The sequence below is a fragment of the Procambarus clarkii genome, chromosome 17 (assembly GCF_040958095.1).
Source record: "Procambarus clarkii isolate CNS0578487 chromosome 17, FALCON_Pclarkii_2.0, whole genome shotgun sequence".
Taxonomy (NCBI): domain Eukaryota; kingdom Metazoa; phylum Arthropoda; class Malacostraca; order Decapoda; family Cambaridae; genus Procambarus; species Procambarus clarkii.
In genome coordinates, this window is record NC_091166.1 from 9,405,040 (window position 1) to 9,432,890 (window position 27,851).

Genomic DNA, 27,851 nt, shown 5'->3' on the forward strand with positions numbered 1-27,851 from the left:
TCTCCAGGTCTGACCACAGGTAACACTGTCCCAGCGCACACTCCACCATCCCACACTCTCAGCAGCGGTCCACACGCAGCAGCGGTCTATACCACTCTTCCAGCCAAGGTAAAACTCTTTCGACTATCGACGTCGTCGTCCCTTCACGTTCTAGTGTGCGATTTGGTCACCATACTTCATCCACGTTATTGTGACTCCTCGTCTGTAAAACTCTAAACTCTTGCTAATGTTCTCTTCGACTCTACAGTTCAGTGAGGAAATTCGATGCATTTCTATTACTTTGAAGTAAAGGTTTTACTGAACGTTTTCAAGGAATTAACTTAACCATTGGAACTCATCTGGAAATGTAAAGCATTAGGACGTCAAGAAATTTATGACAATATTATGTTTAATATTTGTTGAACATTATCAATATTAATAATTCCTAGAGCGTCAAGTGAGATTGTCTGTCCCTTATTCATGCAAGAACCACTCAACGGAATTCAATATTATTGGCATGATGATAGATGGAATCATACGAGAAGTCAAAAACCTATAAGCGTATGCAACATGGCCAATGGAAACAGTAGAAGGAGGTCTGCTGACCCACACTAGGTCAGGTTAGGGCGGCACCCCGGTGGTCTAAATTGGTAAGGGGAAGGTAATTATACTGAGAAAGCGCTAAGCCAGCATGATTATAGCACATAGTAGGGATATGAGGACAAGAGTATAGAATTTTACGAATAAAAAGAACGTGCCTAGCCACTTGGACCATTGGGATTCGAACGCCGACATTTCAAGAAGCAAGGTCATCGTGGTACCGAGAAGCCAAATTGGTTGGTGGTCTAAAATGGGCTACCACTCCTTCCCCCTCACAGCCCCAGAAATCCACCTTTCAGTGAGAACCTTGAATGTCTGCTACATTAGTTACCAAGTGTTCGCAAGATTGTGTGAAATGATGATCGTGTTTAATTGTAATTGAGTGTTGACGATCTCCCACTGTAATATATATTGTTTATAGAGATGATCATTTGCATTTAAAATCTTCAGTGTTCACAAAAGTGGGCAGCTGTGCCCACCCCGTCATTACCATGTACCTAATGTTTATAGTAATATAAGCTCCCATTATAGTTACATAACAGTAACGGTCATTTAAATATAATATATAAGGCCTATGTATATAATGACTTGCTTCCCTATTCCAACAGATGAAGGGGGCAATACTGCTTCTGTGTGGCTTGGCTCTGACGGCAGCCTATCCCACCTGGGACGAATTCAAGGTAAGGCGGTGAGGGTGGTGAGGTGAGGGGTGGCCTCATAGCCTGGTGGATAGCGTGCAGGACTCGTAATTCTGTGGCGCGGGTTCGATTCCCGCACGAGGCAGAAACAAATGGGCAAAGTTTCTTTCACCCTGAATGCCCCTGTTACCTAGCAGTAAATAGGTACCTGGGAGTTAGTCAGCTGTCACGGGCTGCTTCCTGGGGGTTGAGGCATGGTCGAGGACCGGGCCGCGGGGACACTAAAGCCCCGAAATCATCTCAAGATAACCTCAAGAAGGCAATTATCATTTACAATTTACTTGGTACTGAACGTCACTATGATTTCAAAAAAATCAAATTCAACAAATTCAAATGTTTATTCAGGTAAAGTACATACGTACAAGGGGTAATACAAATATTGATGAATTTATAGATAAAGCTAGTACATAACATAAGAACATAAGAACAAAGGTAACTGCAGAAGGCCTATTGGCCCATACGAGGCAGCTCCTATTCTATAACCACCCAATCCCACTCATATACTTGTCCAACCCGCGGTTGAAACAATCGAGGGACCCCACCTCCACAATGTTACGCGGCAATTGGTTCCACAAATCAACAACCCTGTTACTGAACCAGTATTTACCCAAGTCTTTCCTAAATCTAAACTTATCCAATTTATACCCATTGTTTCGTGTTCTGTCTTGTGTTGATATTTTTAATACCCTATTAATATCCCCCCTGTTATGTCCATTCATCCACTTGTAAACCTCCATCATGTCACCCCTAACTCTTCGCCTTTCCAGTGAATGCAACTTAAGCTTTGTTAATCTTTCTTCATATGAAAGATTTCTAATTTGGGGAATTAACTTAGTCATCCTACGTTGGACACGTTCAAGTGAATTTATATCCATTCTATAATACGGCGACCAAAACTGAACTGCATAATCTAAATGGGGCCTAACCAGAGCAAGATATAGCTTGAGAACCACACCAGGTGTCTTGTTACTAACGCTTCGATTAATAAATCCCAGTGTCTTATTCGCCTTATTACGAACATTCATGCATTGATCCTTTTGTTTTAAATTTTTACTAATCATAACTCCCAGATCCCTTTCGCAATCCGACTTCGCAATCTCAACACCATCTAGCTCGTATCTTGTAACTCTATCATCATTACCTAGCCTCAGAACTTTACATTTATCAGCATTAAACTGCATTTGCCAATCATTTGACCATTTCAAAACCCTATCTAGATCAACTTGATGTGATAGTGAGTCCTCCTCCGAATTAATTTCCCTACCGATTTTCGTATCATCGGCAAATTTGCAAATGTTGCTACTCAAACCTGAATCTAAATCATTTATATATATTATAAACAACAGAGGTCCCAGGACAGAGCCCTGAGGTACTCCACTAACAACATTATCCCACTCTGACTTAACCACATTTATACTAACTATCTGTTTCCTTTGGAATAGCCATGCCCTAATCCAAGTTAATATAGCACCACCAATACCATGAGCTTCTATTTTTTTTAATTAGTCTTTCATGTGGCACTGTATCAAAAGCTTTGCTAAAGTCAAGGTACACAACATCACAATCCTTACCACTATCAACTGCCTCAACTATGCTGGAATAAAAAGTTAGCAAATTTGTTAAACATAAACGGCCATTTGTAAAACCATGTTACGACTCATTTATTAATTTATGTTTTTCAAGATGGAGACGAATTGTATTTGCAATTATTGATTCAAGTAACTTTCCCACAATAGACGTTAGGCTAAATGGCCGATAGTTTGACGCAAGTGATCTATCTCCTTTCTTAAAAATTGGTACCACATTAGCTACCTTCCACGACTCTGGCACTCTGCCTGACTCTATTGATTTATTAAATATGGTAGACAGTGGCTCGGAAAGCTCCTCTTTGCATTCTTTAAGCACCCTGGCAAACACTTCATCCGGCCCTGGGGATTTGTTTGGTTTTAGTTTTTCTAATTGTTTAATTACATCCTCCCTGGTAACTGTTAAACTAGTAAACCTGTCCTCATCCTCACCCACATAGACTTGTTCGGCTGAAGGCATATTGTTAAGTTCTTCTTTAGTAAATACAGATATAAAATATTTGTTAAAAATACTACTCATCTCCTTGTCATTATCCGTTATTTGACCTGTCTCAGATTTTAATGGACCTATCCATTCCCTAGTCTTAGTTCGATATAACTGAAAAAACCCTTTAGGATTTGACTTTGCTTGCTCTGCTATGCGAACTTCAAAGTTTCTTTTTGCTTTCCTAATCTCTTTTTTAACATTTCTAACCAGTTGTATGAATTGCTGTTCTAACCTGACTTCCCCATTCTTAATCCTTTTGTACCAAGCTCTCTTTTTACCTATAAGGTTCTTTAAATTATTTGTTATCCACTTTGGGTCATTAGTATTCGACCTATTCAATTTGTATGGTATACTACGTTCCTGTGCTTTGTTTAGAATATCCTTAAATAAGTTATATATTAAATCCACCTCGAAATCCCCTTTTACGTCACCTATCGCTGGCTTCATGTCTCGCTCTAAGACCGGTCCACACCCCGTACCCAAGAGTTTCCAATCAATTTGACCCAAAAAATTTCTTAGGCTATTAAAATCAGCTTTTCGAAAATCTGGCACTTTAACAGAATTTTCTCCTACAGGTCTATTCCATTCTATGCTAAATCTGATTACTTTGTGATCACTGTTCTTTAGCTCACTCCCTATTTCGATGTCATTAATTTTTGTTTCCCTGTTAGTTAACACTAAATCTAAAATATTATTTTCCCGTGTTGGTTCCTTAATGTGTTGCGTAAGAAAGCAATCGTCAATTAATTCTAGAAAATCTTCTGCTTCACTATTCCCTGTTTTGTTCACCCAGTTTATTCCGCTAGAATTAAAGTCACCCATGACATAAATACTGTTAGATCTAGATGCTCTAGATATTTCATTCCATAGATGCTTTGTTTCCATTCTGTCTAAATTTGGTGGCCTATATATTACTCCTATTATAATATTACTTGCTTTTTCGTTTAATTCTATCCAAATAGTTTCTGTGTGTGGCTCAGTTTTGATTCCCTCTTTGAGACTACATTTCAAATTGTCCCTAACATATATGGCTACTCCCCCTCCTCGTCTAATATATCTATCTGTGTGAAATAGTTTAAATCCATTTATTTGATATTCAGCTAATATTTCTCTATTTTCTACATTCATCCACGTTTCGGTAAGAGCAATAATATCTATTTTTTTCTGTGCAGATAAGAGCATTTAATTCATTAATTTTATTTCATAGACTTCTACTGTTAGTGTAATATATCCTAAGTGAATTGTTATTTTGAGGCCCTTTTCTTTCCCTGATCATTTTGCCAATTCTTTTCTCCCACGAACACATACTTTTATTACCTCCTTCCTCCAAATCAATTCCCATACCACTATCTACTAACAGTTTAAACCCAAACAAACGCCTCTAACCACTGGTTCCAACGAGTTCGCAACAGCAACAACCCCAGCCCTCGATAGATGCACCCCATCACGAGCATACATTTCATTTCTTCCATAGAAGCGTTCCCAGTTGTCTATGAAAGATATTGCATTTGATTTACAATATCTTTCCAGCCGGCAATTGACACCAAGTGCCCTCGACATCCATTCATTTCCCACTCCCTTTCTTGGAAGAATGCCACATATGATCGGGATTCCTCCCTTGCTCCTAACTAATTCAATGGCTGTCCTAAATCTCTGTATTAGTTCCTCACTCCTAACTCGCCCAACATCATTACCCCTGCACTAATACAAATAATGGGTTTGTTTCCATTTCCCGTCATAATATCATTCATGTTTTCAACAATATCACCAATTCCAGCTCCCAGATAACAAACCCTTAATCTGTTCCCCCTATCTCTGGCACAAAACGTTCTGTCTAAATACCTCACCTGGGAATCTCCCACAACCAAAATTCGCTTCGGTACCGCCCTAACTATCTGAGCAGCCTGAGGGGCCTGCGCTCCGCCGTTCCTCGCTGATTTCCTCGCTGCAGGCGCACTACAGCACTCGTCCTCCAACACGGCAAATGAATTTGCCATCCTTAGGGCGTCTGTATGTGGCCTTGTCAAGGTCTTCTTAAGACCCCTGTCTTTCACTACTCTCCACGATGAGGTCTCGTCAACACTGGTCTCCACCTTCGTTTCCTACATACAATGCCTAAAGCCACTATTACACAAAGCGTTTCAGGCAGGAAAAACACTAAAGACTAAAACTTAATACTAATTGAGCTTAAAGTATAAAATGTGTTGAGAAAAAAAAATAAAGGGGGGAACATGGCAGTAAAACAGCAAAAATACAATTAGGTCGACAAACAGCTTTTTTTTTAAATAACAGATATGGGTTGACATTATAGGGGTAAGGTAGGTTATAGGGAATTAATTAGGTAGTGCTTAGTTTTTATCTTAAACTGGTTGAGAGAGGTACAGTCCTTAACATGATTGGGAAGGTCATTCCACATTCTGGGTCCCTTGATTTGTAGAGCATTTCTAGTTTGATTAAGTCGTACTCTTAGAATATCAAAAAGGTATGTGTTTCTGGTGTGGTGCTCATGGGTTCTGTTACAACCTTCAATGAAGCTTTTAAGGTCAGGATTGGCATTACAGTTCAGCGTTTTATATATATATATATATATATATATATATATATATATATATATATATATATATATATATATATATATATATATATATATATATATATAATACACATGAGAGGATATGCAGTGACTTAATATCTGACATATTCAAAGATTTCAGTAGGGGGTACCGAGTGATGTCTGGGGCTAGAGTTGGATATTGTCCTAATAGCAGCTTTGTGTTGAGTAATTAGAGGACACCACCAGGGCAGGGCGAGGTACATAATATCTGATCTAAGAAAGAATGCCAATAGTTTTTGAAACTTTTTTTGATATATTTAGAATGTGTGTCCCTGGAAATTCAGCTTCTGGTCAATGAGAACGCCAAGGAATTTGCCATCTATTTTGTTACAAATTTGGGTATTATTTATCCTAAGATTTATTTGATTTGTGGATTTATTGCCAAACAGAATATAGAAACTTTTGTCAATGTTGAGGGTGAGTTTGTTGGCAGTTAGCCAAAGATGGACTTTATTTAGCTCAGTATTCACTGTGACATTTTAGACCAAGGAGGTCAGAACTGGAGTAAATGTAGGTTGTGTCGTCAGCAAATAGAATTGGTTTGAGGTGTTGGGAGGCATTTGGAAGGTCATTAATGTAGATGAGAAAGAGGAGAGGGCCAAGTATGCTGCCCTGAGGAACACCAATGTTGATGGGTTGGGTGGGAGAAATGGAATTATTCACAGAAACATACTGGAGCCTGTCAGTAAGGTAAGATTTGAGGTATTGCAGGGAGTGTCCTCTGACTCCATAATGATGTAATTTAAGAAGAAAGTTTTGGTGGTTGACAGTGTCAAAAGCTTTACACAGGTTCACAAATAACCGAACAGGGAACTCATTTTTATCAAGAGCTGCATGTATCAAGTTAATCATACTAATAAGTGTATCGTTAGTGCTCTTTTTAGGTCTGAAGCCATATTGACAAGAGCTAAGTATATTGTACTTGGCTAGATAAGAGTAAAGCTGCTTGTAGATTAGTTTTCAAATATTTTAGACAAGTTTGGCAGGATTGATATAGGTCTGTAGTTGTTAACATCTGTGAGATCACCACATTTGTGGACAGGGGTTACTCTCGCTTTTTTTTTAGAATATCTGGAAAGGTTTGGTGTTCAAGTTGAAGAGCAATGCAATAGCAGGGGCTAAAGATCTGGGGGCCTTTTTGTAAATTAAAGTTGGTATCTCCTCAAGGGCACTAGACTTGGTTTTAAGGGAAATGATTATCTCATTAACATCAGTGGAATTTGTGGGCATTAGGTACAAAGACTGTGGATAGTTACCTGTAAGATAGTCCTGAACATCAGTACTGGAAGATGGAATATCATTTGCAAGGGATGACCCAATGGAAGGGAAGAACCTATTGAACTCAATAGCAGTATGAGAGGCTGTAAGCTGACCATCGTTATTGGACAGGAGTATTGGTTTGTTATTTAAAATCTTCTTTGATCCCAATATTTGTGAAATTGTGCTCCATGTTTTCTTAATATTGCCCTTTGTTTGGGTAAATTTATCTTCGTAGTATTTAGTTTTGGCTCTTCTAATTATTTTAGATAGCAATAACGAGTAATTCTTAGAAAATTCTTTGGAGACGATTCTAAACCTATACTTCTTCGCAAGGACATGTTTTTAATTAATGGATTCAAGTATTCCCTTTGTAAGCCAAGGATTGTTAAGCCTTTTGGTTGTGACTTGTTTCGTAAGCATAGTACAGTGGGTGTTATAAAGGTTGAGAGTTTTTTAAAGAAAAGATTGCACTTCTAGGTTGATGTCCCCTATGTTACCTAATTTGGACTCCCAGTTGACATTAGCAGCAGCAGCTATAAAATTGCCTATAGCAGTTTCATTGTGTATCCTAAATCTTATTTCCCTTGTCTCTAGAGGTGGTTGTTAATGTTAGTTAGGAGAAATGTGGGGTAATGGTCTGTAGTGCTATCGATGATTATTCCTGAAGTAAGCGGAGAGGTTATGTTGGTCCAAAGCCTATATACTGAGTTTTTTGAGGCTTACAGTTCCCAAGAGGGCATTTGAAGGCATAGACGACGTTGGTCTCTTTTAAAGCATTCTGCTTTGTGTCTGGAGAGTTTCTCATGAGTAGGCTGGCCGTTTTTTGGTTTCATAGTAAATTGTCAGTTGTATCTTCTGATTTTTGTCTGTAGGGATAACGTTTCTACTAACAATATCTTTCAGGCCCCTTTCCTCCATTTTATGGGCTGTGGAAAAGAAGTTCCTGTAAAATAGTCTAATAGGGGGTATAGGTGTTGTGTTAGTTGTCTCTTCAGAGGTTGCATGGCGTTTCACTTTCATTCTTATGATGTCTTCCACGAAACCATTGTAGAAGCCGTTGTTGACTAGGACCTGCCTTACCCTACAGAGTTCTTCGTCGACTTGCTTCCATTCTGAGCTGTGGCTGAGAGCACGGTCGACATAAGCGCTAACAACACTCCTCTTGTACCTGTCTGTGCAGTCACTGTTGGCATTTAGGCACATTCCTATGTTCGTTTCCTTAGTGTAGACTGCAGTGTGGAAACCTCCGCTCTTTTCCATGACTGTTACATCTAGAAAGGGCAACTTCCCATCCTTCTCCATCTCGTAAGTGAAACGCAACACAGAATTCTGCTCAAATGCCTCCTTCAGCTCCTGCAGATGTCTGACATCAGGTACCTGTGTAAAAATGTCATCAACATACCTGCAGTATAAGGCCGGTTTCAAGTTCATGTCGACTAAGACTTTTTGCTCGATGATACCCATGTAGAAGTTTGCAAACAGGACACCTAGGGGAGAACCCATGGCGACCCCATCTACTTGCTTATACATGTGTCCACCCGGGCTCAAGAAGGGTGCCTCTTTAGTGCATAAGCAACAGGGCTCCATTATGGAACATATAGTCTCTTCCCACAACCAAACCATCACCAGAGAAATCTTAGCAAACAATACAGAAATCATCGATAGATACAGCGATAGCAGGCGGCTTGACGTCTGCAAGGCACTACACATCAAGAAGTCAACACCAGCAATCAACAGCCAATTTATGCACAACTATATTCTACCCACTTCAAGGCTCTGCTCCAATATAGAAGCATCAAGAAATATGGGCCAATAAAAAGAGGCCTTCTGCAGTTACCTAACTTTAATACCTGTTTGTATTACATTGTTTCGTGTTCTGTCTTGTGTTAAAAGTTTATTTTCACCTCATCCAAAACTATTGTAACATGTCACTTCACCCAAATGTTGGTATAAAAAACTCGAAGAGGTTTAAGCTCTATTCAGTTATAGATGTGTGTGTGTGTAAAATAAAGTCTTTGAAAATGTAACAAGTTTTACGAAACGCGCTCAAGTGCCGCGTCAGACTACAAATAAAAATGAATTTTGGAGAATTGATTTTTGAATTACCATCAAAAGTGAAAAGAAACGTAAGAAAGATCGAGAAAATTCGTGTTAGAATTATTAATCTTACTTTTTCGGTCATATTTAATAATAAATAAATAAATATATATATATATATATATATATATATATATATATATATATATATATATATATATATATATATATATATATATATATATATATATATATATATTTTTTCCTCATCGGTCCACCTTGCTTTGGGCCTACCCGCTCTACTCGCGGCCTCTTCAAGTTCTTGATGATATTGAACCTTGAACCACACATATATATATATATATATATATATATATATATATATATATATATATATATATGTGTGTGTGTGTGTATATCACGAAAATAAACACGTGATTAAGAATGTGACAATGTCAGACCACGGAGGAAAATGAAACAGGAAATTTCCTTAAGTACTTTCGTATATTAAATACATCTTCAGAAGGAATCATTCCTTCTGAAGATGTATTTAATATACGAAAGTACTTAAGGAAATTTCCTGTTTCATTTTCCTCCGTGGTCTGACATTGTCATATATATATATATATATATATATATATATATATATATATATATATATATATATATATATATATATATATATATATATATATATATATATATATATATATATATATATATATATGTATATATATATATATATATATGTATATATATATATATATATATATATATATATATGTATATATATATATATGTATATATATATATATATATATATATATATATATATATATATATATATATATATATATATATATATATATATATATATATATATTAGTATATTTTGGTAGCAGTCTTTCCTGTAGACATATATTATTAAATATGACCGAAAAAGTAAGATTAATAATTCTAACACGAATTTTCTCAATCTTTCGTACATTACGCTTCACTGTTGGAGGTAAATAAAAAATTAATTCTCCAAAATTCATTTTTATTTCTAGTCTGACGCGACACGGGCGCGTTTCGTAAAACTTATTACATTTTCAAAGACTTTAGTTCACAAATACACAACTGAATAGAACTTACGTATCTCCGATTTTATATCTACATTTGAGTGAGGTGGGAGGGGTGATGTGGCATTAACACAAGACAGAACAAGAGGGAATATTAATAGGGTATTAAAAGTATCAACACAAGACAGAACACAAACAATGGGTATTGAATAGAAGTGTTTGTAGAAAGCCTATTGGTCCATATTTCTTGATGCTTCTATATTGGAGCGGAGTCTTGAGGTGGGTAGAATATAGTTGTGCAATAATTGGCTGTTGATTGCTGGTGTTGACTTCTTGATGTGTAGTGCCTCGCAAACGTCAAGCCGCCTGCTATCGCTGTATCTATCGATGATTTCTGTGTTGTTTACTAGGATTTCTCTGGCGATGGTTTGGTTGTGGGAAGAGATTATATGTTCCTTAATGGAGCTCTGTTGCTTATGCATCGTTAAACGCCTAGAAAGAGATGTTGTTGTCTTGCCTATATACTGGGTTTTTTGGAGCTTACAGTCCCCAAGTGGGCATTTGAAGGCATAGACGACGTTAGTCTCTTTTAAAGCGTTCTGTTTTGTGTCTGGAGAGTTTCTCATGAGTAGGCTGGCCGTTTTTCTGGTTTTATAGTAAATCGTCAGTTGTATCCTCTGATTTTTGTCTGTAGGGATAACGTTTCTATTAACAATATCTTTCAGGACCCTTTCCTCCGTTTTATGAGCTGTGGAAAAGAAGTTCCTGTAAAATAGTCTAATAGGGGGTATAGGTGTTGTGTTAGTTGTCTCTTCAGAGGTTGCATGGCTTTTCACTTTCCTTCTTATGATGTCTTCGACGAAACCATTGGAGAAGCCGTTATTGACTAGGACCTGCCTTACCCTACAGAGTTCTTCGTCGACTTGCTTCCATTCTGAGCTGTGGCTGAGAGCACGGTCGACATATGCGTTAACAACACTCCTCTTGTACCTGTCGGGGCAGTCGCTGTTGGCATTTAGGCACATTCCTATGTTTGTTTCCTTAGTGTAGACTGCAGTGTGGAAACCTCCGCCCTTTTCCATGACTGTTACATCTAGAAAGGGCAGCTTCCCATCCTTTTCCATCTCGTAAGTGAAACGCAGCACGGAACTCTGCTCAAATGCCTCCTTCAGCTCCTGCAGATGTCTGACATCAGGTACCTGTGTAAAAATGTCGTCAACATACCTGCAGTATATGGCCGGTTTCAAGTTCATGTCGACTAAGACTTTTTGCTCGATGGTACCCATATAGAAGTTTGCAAACAGGACACCTAGGGGAGAACCCATGGCGACCCCATCTACTTGCTTATACATGTGCCCATCCGGGCTCAAGAAGGGTGCCTCTTTAGTACTAGCTTGGAGTAGTTTCCTCAGAATATTTTCTGGTATGTCAAGAGGAAAACAGGCTGGATCACGATACACTCTGTCGGCTATCATTCCGATTGTCTCGTCCACAGGTACGTTGGTAAACAGCGATTCTACGTCCAACGAGGCTCTTATCCCTGTGGCCCGTGTGCCCCGCAGTAAGTCAACAAATTCCTTTGGAGACTTCAGGCTGAAGGCGCAAGGAACATAAGGAGTCAGCGGGCCGTTGAGTCGCTTCGCCAGTCTGTACGTGGGTGTGGGTATCTGGCTAATGATTGGCCGAAGTGGGTTTCCAGGCTTGTGCGTCTTGACATTTCCATACGCATATCCAGGTTTATATTCCCCAATGATCTTTGGCAGGTGTAGTCCGGATTTCTTGGCGTTCACATTTTCGATCAGTTTGTTGACCTTTGCTTTTAATTCGGCTGTAGTGTCCTTCGTTACCCTTTGGAACTTAGTTTGGTCAGAGAGTATGATGTTCATTTTCGCCAGATATTCGTCTTTTTTAAGAATGACATATATTGGCGACTTGTCACCTCTCCTGACAACTATCTCCTTGTTCTCACGAAGGCTTTTAGCTGCCGCTTTAAGCTCGGGGGACAGTATGGTGCTTCTGTAGTTGCCTCGATTCTTTCCTCCTTCTGCAATAAGTTCTGCTTGTAAGGTATCTTCGGTAGTGACCTTCTTTTGTGTCTCGAGGTCGAATATGTCGTCCAACAGAATTTCCAACTCTACTTTCCGGGCCATCTCACTCGGTCTGGACATAACATGACAGTTTATGTCCAGATTTAGGAGAGTGACTTGGTCCTCAGTGAGGTTAATTCCTGCAAGGTTCAGGAAGCCATCTCTTGGTCGTGGAATTGCCATAGGTCCTCCATATAATGTTGTTAGTTTCTTGATAATCCTTGTTTCAGTGCTGAGGTGATGTTGGTCTGTGAGGATGTCGAGGTGTTGTTCAATGCGGGTACGGATACTATGGTCGATGTTGCTATTTCTCCACTCGTTTGTAGCATGAAGTAGTTGCGTTTTGTTGTCTTTGATTTCATTCTCTGCCTTGTATATCTGATCACGAATCAGATCCTGGCGATATTTTATCGTGAAGGCTTGATTCCTTGCTGCTGGGTCGTGCGCTTTAATATTAGTATATTTTGGTAGCAGTCTTTCCTGTAGACATATATTATTAAATATGACCGAAAAAGTAAGATTAATAATTCTAACACGAATTTTCTCAATCTTTCGTACATTACGCTTCACTGTTGGAGGTAAATCAAAAATTAATTCTCCAAAATTCATTTTTATTTCTAGTCTGACGGGACACGGGCGCGTTTCGTAAAACTTATTACATTTTCAAAGACTTTAGTTCACAAATACACAACTGAATAGAACTTACGTATCTCCGATTTTATATCTACATTTGAGTGAGGTGGGAGGGGTGATGTGGCATTAACACAAGACAGAACAAGAGGGGATATTAATAGGGTATATATATATATATATATATATATATATATATATATATATATATATATATATATATATATATATATATATATATATACATATATATATATATATATATATATATATATATATATATATATATACATATATAATATATATATATATATATATATATATATATATATATATATATATATATATATATATATATATATATATATATATATATATATATATATATATATATATATATATAATATAGGATCAAAGAGCTACATAACAGACTAAATCGTGCACGAAAGAATTTCAGAAGAGATTGAACCGAAGCTGATCTAAGGCTTTCTTTTATATATATATATATATATATATATATATATATATATATATATATATATATATATATATATATATATATATATATTAGTATATTTTGGTAGCAGTCTTTCCTGTAAACATATGTTGTTGAATATGACCGAAAAGGTAAGATTAATAATTCCAGGTTTGTCATTGATTTGATCCAGGAGGGAGGTAAGGCATTTTGTGGTTCCAACACCTTTTCTGTAAGCAAACATATTTTGGTGTAGTGGATTGGCTTCCCATTCAATTCGATTAAGGGCCATTCATTCTGCAGTTTTGGCCAGACAGCTTGTTAATGAGATGGGTCTTGGATTTCCTGGGTCTTTAGGTTTTGGAATGGGAACTATAATTGCACTGTTCCAAGAGAGTGGTCGAGTTCTTGTCACCCATACTCTGTTGATGAGATTCAAGAAGGCTTCTTCACCCTTTTCTCCTAGCTTGGCTAGCATGTTGTAAGTGATTTTGTCCTCGCCTGGAGCTGTATTTTTAGTTTTCTTTGTAGCACCTCTGAGTTCTTTCAGATTGAAAGGTTGGTCTAGTTCGTCAGGCAAGGCTAAAGCATCGTCTATTTTTTTCCATCTTGCTGCTTGAAGTCTTTGTTGGTGAGTCAGAGATGCTTGAGGAAGATGAGTGGAACTGGCTCTTGAAGCAAATAGATTTACTAGCCTTTCTGCTTCTTGCTCTGGATGAACATGGTGCGGCGGAGAAGGATACGATTTTCCTTTGGCCTTGTTGATCTGCCTCCAGATGTCGCCCAAGGACGTATGCTGATTTAGCTTGGCACACCACTCGAGCCATTTTTCTTCTCTGATTTTTGCTGTTTCTTCGTGCACATGATCTCGGACAGCTCTAAGAAGTCCTAGATTAGCTTCGGTTCTATCTCTTCTGAAATTCTTTCGTGCACGATTTAGTCTGTTATGTAGCTCTTTGATCCTATCATAGTAATACCAATGGTCTTTGTGTTGTTGGGTAATTGTTTTCCTCTTGGGGATGGCGTGATTTGCTGCTCTGTGTATTGCATTTACAAAATCTTTTTCCATTTCTTCGGTGTTGTCAGGAGGAGTGTAGTTTTGGTGCCAAGTTTCGAGAGCTTCCTGAAACTTCGTCCAATCTGCCTTGATAAAGTTCCATCCGGGCTTGGGAGCTGGAGGTCTGGGAGGTAGTGCTATATTAATAACTGTTTTTGTAGCAAGTGGTCACTAGTCAGAACATGATCCACTGACCAATGACACAACTCATAAATACTGGTGGAGACAAACGTGAGATCCAGCTTTCCCCCTCACCAGTGTGGGTTGGTTCCGTCGAATTAAGTAGACTGATTTCCGGCACTTCATCCAAAAGATGTTCAATATGTCTTCCGTTGGCGTCGGTTCTTGGTGAATCAAGAAGTAATTCACTATGAGCGTTGAAGTCGCCAGAGATGATAGTAGGTGTAGTGACTGCTATTTCAAAGATTGTTGAGAGATCCATGTCATGTTCTCTCTGGCTCTTGTATACATTGAAGATGGACAGCATTGAGTTCCTCAGAGTGAGATTAACTCCCATAATTTCGACGTTCTCGCCACAGTTGGGCAGGTCTGTGACTGCCGTGGCATTGACATGATATCTTACTAGTATTAAAATGTCTCTGGTGCCACCTTGTGCCATAGGGCAGTGGAATCCTTGATATCCTGGGATATTGATATTTCTGCCAGTCCTGGTGAGTGTTTCTTGAAGTAGAACAATATCAATGCTATCCTTGAGAAGCACTGCTCTGAGTGTTTGTGCTTTGTTTTTGCATCCTTGAATATTCCATTGTATAATTTTGAGATTGTCCATTTTTTCGTTATAGTGGAATCATTGAGTCCATGGTTTTACAGTACTGGTTTTCCCGACCGTTTGTGTCTTCTTGGCTGGAGTGGAGACTTTCTTCTTGGTGGGTGAGGAAACTCTTGGTTAGGTTGAAGCGTCTTTGCTACATCCAGCTACTGGGGCATTTGATGATGTACGGATCATCATTTCTGCTTGGGAGGTGTTGATGGCAACGGCAGGTATGTTAGTTTTGCTGCCCCTGATCTATTCTGTTGCTGTTTCTTAGTGGAGTAGTGCTTCTTTGTTTCCTCCAGTTGTTAGAAGCCCTGTTCTTGCTCAGACTAGAAGAATTTGGAGCGTCAGACTGTTGCTGATCTTCATTTATTCGGACTTGCCGAGGGGTGTACCACTGGCTTTTTACCGAGGGTCTGGTCGATTGGGGTCTAGAAGTTGTTACTTTGGGTTGCTGGGTTGATCCGAAAGCTAGTATTCTTTTTACCCTTTCTGGACATCGTTTGTTCCAGGCGTGATGTGTATCCCCGCAGTTCGGGCATTTTGCTTTCGTTTGTCTGCCTTCTTTGTGCAGATTCTTGCATATGTCGGTATTGTGGAGCTCGCTGCATACTCCACATCGTTCCGGGCCTCTGCAGCCATCTTTGTGGTGACCGAAGCGCTGACATCTGTAACAGCGCATGGGTTCTGGGTTGTACAGTCTCAGTCTGAATTGACCATAGATGCCAACACTCAGAGTGTTGATGCGAGGTCCTTTTATTGTTACAAGAACCTGTCTTGTTTCGATATTGTTGTGCTTGCATCTTTCCGCCGTTGTGACATTTGGACATTCTAGGAGTCTGTTGGCATGAACTTCGACCGGGAAATTTTGAACTATCATTTTGGTGATTTTTTCTTCTGGTTTCAGTTCAACTAGGTGTTCTGTGTTCTCGAGGTTTGTGATTATATCCGGATTAGCTGTGGATATGTTATATCTACCTCTAATGTCGGGCTTGGCTCTAAGATCTGATCCTGGATTATTCTTTTCCAGTGCGGCAATGTAAGCATAAGTGGGACCATCCACTGGTTTTTTGGTTTTGAATATGGTCCTTGGCATTGGTTGGGTGCTGCTCTTGAGTTCTGGTTGGCTTCTAGTTTGGTTTCTTTGGACGTTTCTTCGGTTCTTCTTCGTTTGTTTGCCTTTCCGTTGCCTACAAGTTGCCACGGTGCTTCGTTTAGGGTTGGGTCGCCTTCAAGTTTTTTCCTTGCTCTAGCTACTAGATCACTGTGTCCTTCTGACGTTAGTAATTCAAGAAGGATGGTTAGGAAAGTCATATCCTGGGGAGACATGATTACACTGTACTAAAAGAGTAACTGAGGGAGTGACTGTAACTGTGTACTGCTACACTCAGCGACTGACTCTGACTGAGTAAAACATAAAAAAATTTTCGTACTTATACTAGTTTTGGGTGAGGTGATATGGCACAAAAGTTTTGAGTGAGGTGACAAACACAAGACAAATCACGAAACAATGGGTATAAATTGGGTATGAAAACATAAGAATGGAAGTAACTGCAGAAGGCCTATTGGCCCATACCTCCTCTTGATGCTTCTATATTGGTTCGGGATCGTGAAGTGGGTAGAATATAGTTGTGCATTAATTGGCTGTTGATTGCTGGTGTTGACTTCTTGATGTGACGAGCTGATGTCGAGCCTCCTGCTATCGCTGTATTTATCGATGATTTCTGTGTTGTTTGTTAAGATTTCTCTGGTGATGGTCTGGTTGTGGGAAGAGATTATATGTTCCTTAATGGAGCCCTGTTGCTTATGCATTGTTAATCGCCTGGAAAGAGACGTTGTTGTTTTGCCTATATACACTTGAGTTCTTTGGGGCTTACAGTCCCCAAGTGGGCATTTGAAGGCATCGACGACGTTGGTTTCCTTCAAAGCGTTCTGCCCTGTGTCTGGAGAGTTTTTCATGAGTAAGGTAGCCTTTTTTTGGTTTTATAGTAAATTGTCAATTGTATTTTCTGATTTTGGTCTTTAGGGATAACGTTTCTATCAACAATATCTTTCAGGACCCTTTCCTCCGTTTTTGAGCCGTCGAAAAAATGGTCCTGTAAAATAGTCTAATAGGGGATACAAGTGTTGTGTTGGTTGACTCTTCAGAGGTTACATGGCGTTTCAACTTTCTTTTTATGATACCTTTAACTAAAGCATTAGAGAAGTCTATGAAGAACTCTGTAGGGTTAGGCAGGTTCTAGTCAACAACAGCTTCTCTAACAGTTTTGTTGAAGATATCATAAAAAAGGCAAATCGGCATGCAACCTCTGAAGAGTCAGCCAACACAACACTTGTACCCCTTATTAGACTATAGGGTATATCCTCTTCATTGAGGACTTATTAACAGTAAAACAGAGATGAGTTTCTCATAATTGTTTTCAACCAACTCTCATAAATTTACATTAAATAAGGTGATGATAAAGTTATTTTCCTATGGTAAAAATAATAAACAACTTATAATATCACAACTGGATTCTATGATTATTGTGACTCCATTAAAGAACAGTAAAATCTCTTTAAGACCTGTGGTATACCAGCATAACCATTAAACAGGCGGGTATTTGTTTCTTAGTGGAATCAGAAATATCTTGAGCATGTACCTGTGTAAACTGAGAAATAATGCAGTGTGTTAAGTACTAAGAATGCAGCTTTATCATAAGTGTTTGTGTATTTCCTCAGGGTAATTATAAGCGGAAGTATAAGAACTCAACAGAAGAAGCGCGTCGCAAGAAGGTGTTCGAGTATAATCTCCAGATCATCAAAGATCATAGGAAGAAGAACGCAACCTTCGAGCTGGCGATGAACGAGTTTGGTGACATGGTCAGTCTCTGTGATGTCATTATTATGTACCAATTTTGATTTGGAGTTAAGTACTGGAACGGGAAAGTTATTCAGTGCAACACACAGTGTAATATTATTGCATTTCATGATTTTTTTTTGAAATTTCACACTTATGTGATTTTCCAAACATGTGGTGTAGGGTTATCACACTCGTCTGACAAGATAACCTGGACTGTGGTGTAGGGTTATCACACTCGTCTGACAAGATAACCTGGACTGTGGTGTAGGGTTATCACACTCGTCTGACAAGATAACCTGGACTGTGGTGTAGGGTTATCACACTCGTCTGACAAGATAACCTGGACTGTGGTGTAGGGTTATCACACTCGTCTGACAAGATAACCTGGACTGTGGTGTAGGGTTATCACACTCGTCTGACAAGATAACCTGGACTGTGGTGTAGGGTTATCACACTCGTCTGACAAGATAACCTGGACTGTGGTGTAGGGTTATCACACTCGTCTGACAAGATAACCTGGACTGTGGTGTAGGGTTATCACACTCGTCTGACAAGATAACCTGGACTGTGGTGTAGGGTTATCACACTCGTCTGACAAGATAACCTGGACTGTGGTGTAGGGTTATCACACTCGTCTGACAAGATAACCTGGACTGTGGTGTAGGGTTATCACACTCGTCTGACAAGATAACCTGGACTGTGGAGTAGGGTTATCACACTCGTCTGACAAGATAACCTGGACTGTGGTGTAGGGTTATCACACTCGTCTGACAAGATAACCTGGACTGTGGTGTAGGGTTATCACACTCGTCTGACAAGATAACCTGGACTGTGGTGTAGGGTTATCACACTCGTCTGACAAGATAACCTGGACTGTGGAGTAGGGTTATCACACTCGTCTGACAAGATAACCTGGACTGTGGTGTAGGGTTATCACACTCGTCTGACAAGATAACCTGGACTGTGGTGTAGGGTTATCACACTCGTCTGACAAGATAACCTGGACTGTGGTGTAGGGTTATCACACTCGTCTGACAAGATAACCTGGACTGTGGTGAAGGGTTATCACACTCGTCTGACAAGATAACCTGGACTGTGGTGAAAGGAAGGTTGGTATTATGGCTCTCTGATAATTAATTTATTTTACTTCTTTCCTTAACTGTGCACCGATCCTTCATAACATCCTTCTGTGCTCTGATCCTTCACTACCTTCACCCAGGTGTTCTGATCCTTCACTACCTTCACCCAGGTGTTCTGATCCTTCACCCAGGTGCTCTGATCCTTCACTACCTTCACCCAGGTGCTCTGATCCTTCACTACCTTCACCCAGGTGCTCTGATCCTTCACCCAGGTGCTCTGATCCTTCACCCAGGTGCTCTGATCCTTCACTACCCTCACCCAGGTGCTCTGATCCTTCACTACCTTCACCCAGGTGCTCTGATCCTTCACTACCCTCACCCAGGTGCTCTGATCCTTCACTACCTTCACCCAGGTGCTCTGATCCTTCACCCAGGTGCTCTGATCCTTCACTACCTTCACCCAGGTGCTCTGATCCTTCACTACCCCTCACCCAGGTGCTCTGATCCTTCACTACCCTCACCCAGGTGCTCTGATCCTTCACTACCTTCACCCAGGTGTTCTGATCCTTCACTACCCCTCACCCAGGTGCTCTGATCCTTCACCCAGGTGCTCTGATCCTTCACTACCTTCACCCAGGTGCTCTGATCCTTCACCCAGGTGCTCTGATCCTTCACCCAGGTGCTCTGATCCTTCACTACCCTCACCCAGGTGCTCTGATCCTTCACTACCTTCACCCAGGTGCTCTGATCCTTCACTACCCTCACCCAGGTGCTCTGATCCTTCACTACCTTCACCCAGGTGCTCTGATCCTTCACCCAGGTGCTCTGATCCTTCACTACCTTCACCCAGGTGCTCTGATCCTTCACCCAGGTGCTCTGATCCTTCACTACCTTCACCCAGGTGCTCTGATCCTTCACTACCTTCACCCAGGTGTTCTGATCCTTCACTACCCCTCACCCAGGTGCTCTGATCCTTCACCCAGGTGCTCTGATCCTTCACTACCTTCACCCAGGTGCTCTGATCCTTCACCCAGGTGCTCTGATCTGTCACCCAGGTGCTCTGATCCTTCACTACCTTCACCCAGGTGCTCTGATCCTTCACCCAGGTGCTCTGATCCTTCACCCAGGTGCTCTGATCCTTCACCCAGGTGCTCTGATCCGTCACCCAGGTTACCTGGTTGATACCTGGTTGATGGGGTTCTGGGAGTTCTTCTACTCCCCAAGCCCGGCCCGAGGCCAGGCTTGACTTGTGAGAGCTTGGTCCACCAGGCTGTTGCTTGGAGCGGCCCGCAGGCCCACATACCCACCACAGCCCGGTTGGTCCGGCACTCCTTGGAGGAATAAATCTAGTTTCCTCTTGAAAATGTCCACGGTTGTTCCGGCAATATTTCTTATGCTTGCTGGGAGGACGTTGAACAACCGCGGACCTCTGATGTTTATACAGTGTTTTCTGATTGTGCCTATGGCACCTCTGCTCTTCTCTGGTTCTATTCTACATTTTCTTCCATATCGTTCACTCCAGTACGTAGTTATTTTACTGTGTAGATTTGGTACTTGGCCCTCCAGTATCTTCCAGGTGTATATTATTTGATATCTCTCTCGTCTTCTTTCTAGTGAGTACATTTGGAGGGCTTTGAGACGATCCCAATAATTTAGGTGCTTTATTGCGTCTATGCGTGCCGTACATGTTCTCTGTATTCCCTCTATTTCAGCAATCTCTCCTGCTCTGAAGGGGAAAGTGAGTACTGAACAGTACTCAAGACGGGACAACACAAGTGACTTGAAGAGTACAACCATTGTGATGGGATCCCTGGATTTGAAAGTTCTCGTAATCCATCCTATCATTTTTCTGGCTGTCGCAATATTTGCTTGGTTATTTGCAGGTGTTCTGATCCTTCACCCAGGTGCTCTGATCCTTCACTACCTTCACGCAGGTGCTCTGATCCTTCACCCAGGTGCTCTGATCCTTCACTACCTTCACGCAGGTGCTCTGATCCTTCACCCAGGTGCTCTGATCCTTCACCCAGGTGCTCTGATCCTTCACCCAGGTGCTCTGATCCTTTACCCAGGTGCTCTGATCCTTCACCCAGGTGCTCTGATCCTTCACTACCCTCACCCAGGTGTTCTGATCCTTCACCCAGGTGCTCTGATCCTTCACCCAGGTGCTCTGATCCTTTACCCAGGTGCTCTGATCCTTCACTACCCTCACCCAGGTGCTCTGATCCTTCACCCAGGTGCTCTGATCCTTCACCCAGGTGCTCTGATCCTTCACTACTTTCACCCAGGTGCTCTGATCCTTCACCCAGGTGCTCTGATCCTTCACTACCTTCACCCAGGTGCTCTGATCCTTCACTAGCCTCACCCAGGTGCTCTGATCCTTCACTACCTTCACCCAGATGCTCTGATCCTTCACTACCTTCACCCAGGTGCTCTGATCCTTCACTACCTTCACCCAGGTGCTCTGATCCTTCACTAGCCTCACCCAGGTGCTCTGATCCTTCACTACCTTCACCCAGATGCTCTGATCCTTCACTACCTTCACCCAGGTGCTCTGATCCTTCACCCAGGTGCTCTGATCCTTCACCCAGGTGCTCTGATCCTTCACCCAGGTGCTCTGATCCTTCACCCAGATGCTCTGATCCTTCACTACCTTCACCCAGGTGCTCTGATCCTTCACTACCTTCACCCAGGTGCTCTGATCCTTCACTACCTTCACCCAGGTGCTCTGATCCTTCACTAGCCTCACCCAGGTGCTCTGATCCTTCACTACCTTCACCCAGATGCTCTGATCCTTCACTACCTTCACCCAGGTGCTCTGATCCTTCACTAGCCTCACCCAGGTGCTCTGATCCTTCACTACCTTCACCCAGATGCTCTGATCCTTCACTACCTTCACCCAGGTGCTCTGATCCTTCACCCAGGTGCTCTGATCCTTCACCCAGGTGCTCTGATCCTTCACCCAGGTGCTCTGATCCTTCACCCAGGTGCTCTGATCCTTCACCGAGGTGCTCTGATCCTTCACCCAGGTGCTCTGATCCTTCACCCAGGTGCTCTGATCCTTCACTACTTTCACGCATGTGCACCAAGTGTGTTACCAGTGGTAGCGAACTCGTCTCGTGCTTCGCTAGCGATTTGGCCTGGGTTCATATCCTGGTCGGGGAGGATTGACTAGGCGCCAATCCTTAACTGTACGCCTCTCTTCACCCAGCAGTAAATTTGTACCTGGTTGCAAAACGATTTGACGGGTCGTATTCCAGGGAAAATTAGGATTAATGGTCTGCCCTAGACGCTATACTTGCTAGTTGCTTTACAAGAATGTTAAAACTCTTTTACATATAAATATAAAAAAAATATAAGATAAATACGAAAAATAACTAAACCGCTTCTCAGTTCTTGACCTGAGTTCTAAAGCGAACGTAACAAACTTTGTTATGTTCGCTTTATAAGATTTGCAAACATCATAATTGAAAAAGATAAATAATAAAATATAAACATATTTGCTGATCACAAGTCTAAACAAAGTTGTTATATGGCAGACAAGTGAAGAGTTCGGAGCTGTGATGAACGGGTTCATGGGCGAGTCTCCGGCGGACGTCACAGTGCTCCTCACCGCCGCCACCACGGCCACCCCGCCACCCACTATGGACTGGCGCACCAAGGGCACCGTCACTCCCGTCAAGAACCAGTTACAATGTGGCTCGTGTTGGGCATTTTCTGCCGTAAGTATTATGTCTGGGGCCCAGAGGGTCGGCAGGTGGTGGGAGTGATGTTCTGGGAACAAGGAGTCAGCGTAAAGAGGCAGTGACCTTACTCCTTTGTAAGTTTACTCCTTCAAGAAATATTTCGTCTCACATATAAGCGGACTGCCATTTCCACGACGATTTATTTGATAATCTTTTACATTAACCGTCAATGCGAAAGACAAATTGCTTTTTTATTACACTGACCAAATTTATATATCCATTCCGAAGAAAATTCTGTGTTTTTTAGTTTTATGATTTAACTTCTGTTAGGTTCAACATCCTTATTTACAACATATACGACAAATTCATCGAAACATGCTGAAAGGTAATGGAAAAGACAGCCGCAGTGATAGTGAGAGTGAGGACTAAGTGAGGGTAAATGCTTCTGGATTCTTATCTCTGGGAAACTGAGTGGGATAACTAAAGTTTCCGCTGGAAGATGCGAGATAGAGAGCAACACTGCCAGATGCCACTTATAAACACTTCTTGAAGTAACATTAATATTTTGTTATTTGCTTCCCTGCCTTTCATACAGACCGGTGCCTTGGAGGGGTCAACACTTCCGTAAGACTGGCAAACTGGTGAGTCTCTCGGAGCAGCAGCTGGTCGAATGCTCCGGTGGCACTTATAAAAACCTGGGGTGTCGCGGTGGACTAATGACTAGTGCCTTCAACTACATCAAGGCCACTGGAGCTGACAGTGGGGCCTTCTACCCCTACGTGGCAGTGGTAAGTGGGCCTCATCAAGGCAGCGCCATCATAGCAGGAAACTGACAATTTCTTGTTTATAATTAATAGAACTCTTTTGTCATACGTTTAACATTATTTACATATATACTGTGTAGGACAGGATATAATAATTTTGTTTCTTATTTTATGCAGGAAGGGCCTTGCAAATTCTCAGCCAAGAACATCGCTGCCACATTAACTGGCTTCGCCTCAGTAACTTCTAAAAGCGAGAGCGCTCTACAGACGGCCGCTGGGACCATAGGCCCCATCTCTGTGGCCATCGATGCATCCCACAGTTCCTTCCAGTTCTACAAGAGCGGTGAGCTCACACTTCTACATACGCAAATGGGAGGGAGGGTCCATCGAAAAAACTGAGTGCAAGAGAGGTAGCAAAAGAAGACTTAATTGACTAGTCTCAAGGATTTGATGAAACATAGGAGTTTCCCATGCATACTAAAAGAAACACATACTCCCACATGCACTTTCCTTGTCTCCCCCCCCTCCCCCCCACATATATCCTCCACATCTCCACCATATAACCTTCCAGTCTCCCCCATATATGCCCTTCCAGTCTCCAACCACACACACGGTCTTATTCTCCACTCACACTCACCCTCTTTATTATTGAACACATTTTCCCCCTGTCGCCCTTCATCGATGTAACTATTTTCACAACATACTGGCAAACATCATCAGAAAACATCATCATCACAGTGAACATCTTCATATGATACACATCTCCACACACACGCTCCCTGTCTCCCTCCACAAAAACTCTCCTCATAACCCCATATCACTGTAATCATTTTCACTATACACTATCTACATCTCTATAATCGAAAAGTTTTGCCCAGAACACAAATCTGTTATCTAAGTATTCGTTTTGAATGTCAATGTATAAATTTATATAAATAAAAATGGAAATGTTCGTTTGTTCAAAATCGCTAATCTCCGAACGTTCTTCAACGATTGCCTTGAAATTTTTACACAATGTTCCATTTGCATCCGAGCGGGTTTTTATATACATACTATATTGAGGTCACCTCTATGACGGAAAAAACATTTTTTTTAACTGTGTTTTTCATGTGAGAAAAATCTCGAAACCTTTTTACCGATTGCTTTGAAATTTTGACACGACGATGCATTCGAATAGGCGTGTGTTTTTATATACCTACTATATACATTCTTCACCTGTGACAGGAGAAAACATTTTTTTTTATTTAAACAGTGCCATCTGTTGGACGTAAGAGCAACACACGCTGTAATATCCCAAAGTTCTTCACTCATTGCACTGATTTGACTCAACGTTCTATTCGAATATGTGCGTGTTTTTATATGCCTACTATATAGATGTCACTCCTGTGACAGGTAAAAACTTAAGTTTTTTTTCAAAAACAGCGCCATCTGTTGCACGTAATAGCAACACACACGCTATACTTAATATGTTACAAATTCCATTTCAATGTTTCCAATTGCATTGATAAATTTAATTTTCATACATTTCTATTTATTTTCATTTTGATTTAATTATTTTGTGTGACATTGCATTGGAATTGAGCTGTGTTGTTTACCATACCGTTCATTTCGTGAGAATGGCTTATTTTTGTAATTTTTGTATTTTTTCATTTCGTTTTTTGAACTGTTTTTCTTATATTTCAGTGATGGGAACATCTGGGGCCAGATTCACGAAGCAGTTACACAAGTATTCACGAACGTGTACATCTTTCCTCTATTTTTGAAGGCGTTTGTTACATTTATTAAACAGTTAACAAGCGTGAAAACTTGCCAATTACCTGTTTTTATTGTTACAATCAGCCACCTGGTGCTTCGGAGCTCATTAATTGTATAATAATTGTAAACAAATCCGCCAAAGACTGAAAAAAGATGTACAGGTTCGTAAGTGTTTGTGTAACTTCTTCATGAATCTAGCCCCAGAGTATTTGATGTTCCCAATTTTCTGATGTGAACATCAGAACATTTGATCATCAGATGGGGAGTGGGGAATGGTGGGAAGGACGAGAGGACGGGAGTGGGGGATGGTGGTGGGGACGAGGGGACGGAGAAGGGGGGGGATGGTGGGGAGGACTGGGAGACAGGGAAAGGTTGCTGTGGCTCAGTAACGCTTGTGCGTTGCTGAGCCACAGCAACGCGTGGCCAGGTACTGCTAGTACACTAATATATAAATTAACACTAAACTCTACGGACTATTCATAAAACATTTCATATCCATTAATCTCGGTGAGTGTGAAGGATAATTTCCCTTCATAGGTGACATAAGGGCTGACCCTGACCCTCTGAGACTCGCTATAAGGTCACTAACCACAGTGCAGTGTTGCATGAGGCGGACCTCAAGCATCTGCCTTCCAATCTTTGACGAACAAACAGATATTCTGATTTATTGATATAGATATTCTTCATGATGTAAACGAAAGGGTTTTGCACTTACCGATTACAGTCATTTTCCTACACAAGATGTTAAGCTAATGAGACCAGAGTTCAACACAAGGGATTTGTCTCCCATCTTAACATTTGGCATCATATTTGCTACTCAATATAGTCTGCTCAATTCTAATGATTTATGAAATATGCTCGACAAGGGATGCTAGGGAGCCGGTGGCTGAGCGAACAGAGCACTGGACACGTGATCCTGTGGTCCCGGGTTCGATCCCGGGCACCAGTGAGAAACAATGGCAGATTTTCTTTCACCCTGATGCCCCTGTTACCTATCAGTAAATAGGTACCTGGAAGTTAGTCAGCTGTCACAGGCTGCTTCCTGGGGGTGGAGGCCTGGTCAAGGACCGGACCGCGGAGACACTAAGCCCCGAAATCATCTCAAGATAAGATAGACAAGGGCTCTGTAAATGCCTGTATTTACTATTTTAGCACCCTAGCAAATATTCGATTGATCACTATCTTGAGAGGATTTCGGGGCTTACCATCCCCGCGGCTCGGTCCTCGACCAGGCCTCCATTTTGTTAAACATCCCCAGGAAGCAGACCATAGCAGCTGTCTAACTCCATGGTATCTATTAATTGCTAAGTGAACAGGTGCATCAGGGTGAAAGAAACTTTGCTCATTTGTTTCCGCCTTTGCCGGAGATCGAATCCGGAAACGTACGACTATGAATCCCAAACGCTGTCCACTCAGCCGTCAGGCCACCCCCTCCCTTGGCACTGGGGACTTTACGAGCATAACTTTTTCTATTTATTTGATGATACCCTTGCTGGTAAACATTATACTAGTGAACGTGTAAACTCTAAAACCAATATAAATATGTTAAGCTGCTTGCACATTGTCAAGTTCTTCCAAATTAAACAGAAATAACTTATTTAAAAAAAAATCATTTTTGTCACTACTCAGATGTGTTTCACTTTTCAATTCTGGTTGAGTCGTCTTCCTAATCTCTGTTTGATGCACCTAAGAAAACATTGTCTAAATTTCTGATTTATTTATTATATATTAAAACAATTATTGGAGAATTTGCACCAAACGGTAACCTTGGAATACAAATGTGTACAACATGGGCTTGAGATATTAATGTGTGTGTTTTGTATTTCAGGTGTGTACTATGAGCCGGCGTGCTCGTCGACCAGCCTTAACCACGGTGCACTGGTAGTGGGTTATGGCACTAGCCCCGCAGGAGGAGACTACTGGATCGTTAAGAACTCTTGGGGCACCGGGTGGGGTGAGGCTGGGTACATAAAGATGGCTCGTAACAAGAACAACAACTGTGGTATTGCCACTGCTGCTTCCTACCCAACTGTGTAGTTACTGTAGAATCAATACTGAAGAACTGAATACTCCTATGGTATGAGGGACCAAACTTTAAAATGATCCTGCTTTTGAACTTTCATTCTGTTTTGAAATAAAGAATTTGCAATGTATTTTTAATTTATTTTCCTAAGAAGGTTTTAGTAATTGAAAGTTACAAATTTTCAGTCTAATATGTAATGAATTGGACATAAGATTAACGCCCTACAAGCATAAAAAATGTATTTATTTCCAATAGACGTAGCTCTCCACACACTGAATAGAGCTATGTATAATATACATAGAGCTCCTGAATGGGGCAGAAATGTTTAATATAAACAATGAGCAAATACTTGGTTTATC

At 40.9% G+C, this 27,851-nt stretch overlaps 1 protein-coding gene across 1 annotated transcript; it reads left to right on the plus strand.

Annotated features, from left to right (window-relative positions):
* Positions 1-27,622, plus strand: LOC123751642 (digestive cysteine proteinase 2-like). The gene is made up of 7 exons (XM_069325790.1): positions 1-108; positions 1,188-1,259; positions 18,068-18,208; positions 22,804-22,997; positions 23,561-23,738; positions 23,892-24,057; positions 27,298-27,622. Exons 2-7 carry the CDS (start codon positions 1,188-1,190, stop codon positions 27,504-27,506), a joined length of 960 nt encoding a protein of 319 aa, XP_069181891.1. The 5' UTR covers positions 1-108; the 3' UTR covers positions 27,507-27,622.
* Positions 27,623-27,851: the final 229 nt, after the last annotated feature.

Bases quoted from the DNA above. Each gene is read 5' to 3' on its own strand.
- LOC123751642 (XM_069325790.1), top strand. From the start codon at position 1,188: ATGAAGGGGGCAATACTGCTTCTGTGTGGCTTGGCTCTGACGGCAGCC. The intron at 1,260-18,067 runs GTAAGGCGGTGA...GTATTTCCTCAG, and splicing joins CCACCTGGGACGAATTCAAG to GGTAATTATAAGCGGAAGTA. The intron at 18,209-22,803 runs GTCAGTCTCTGT...GTTATATGGCAG, and splicing joins TGAACGAGTTTGGTGACATG to ACAAGTGAAGAGTTCGGAGC.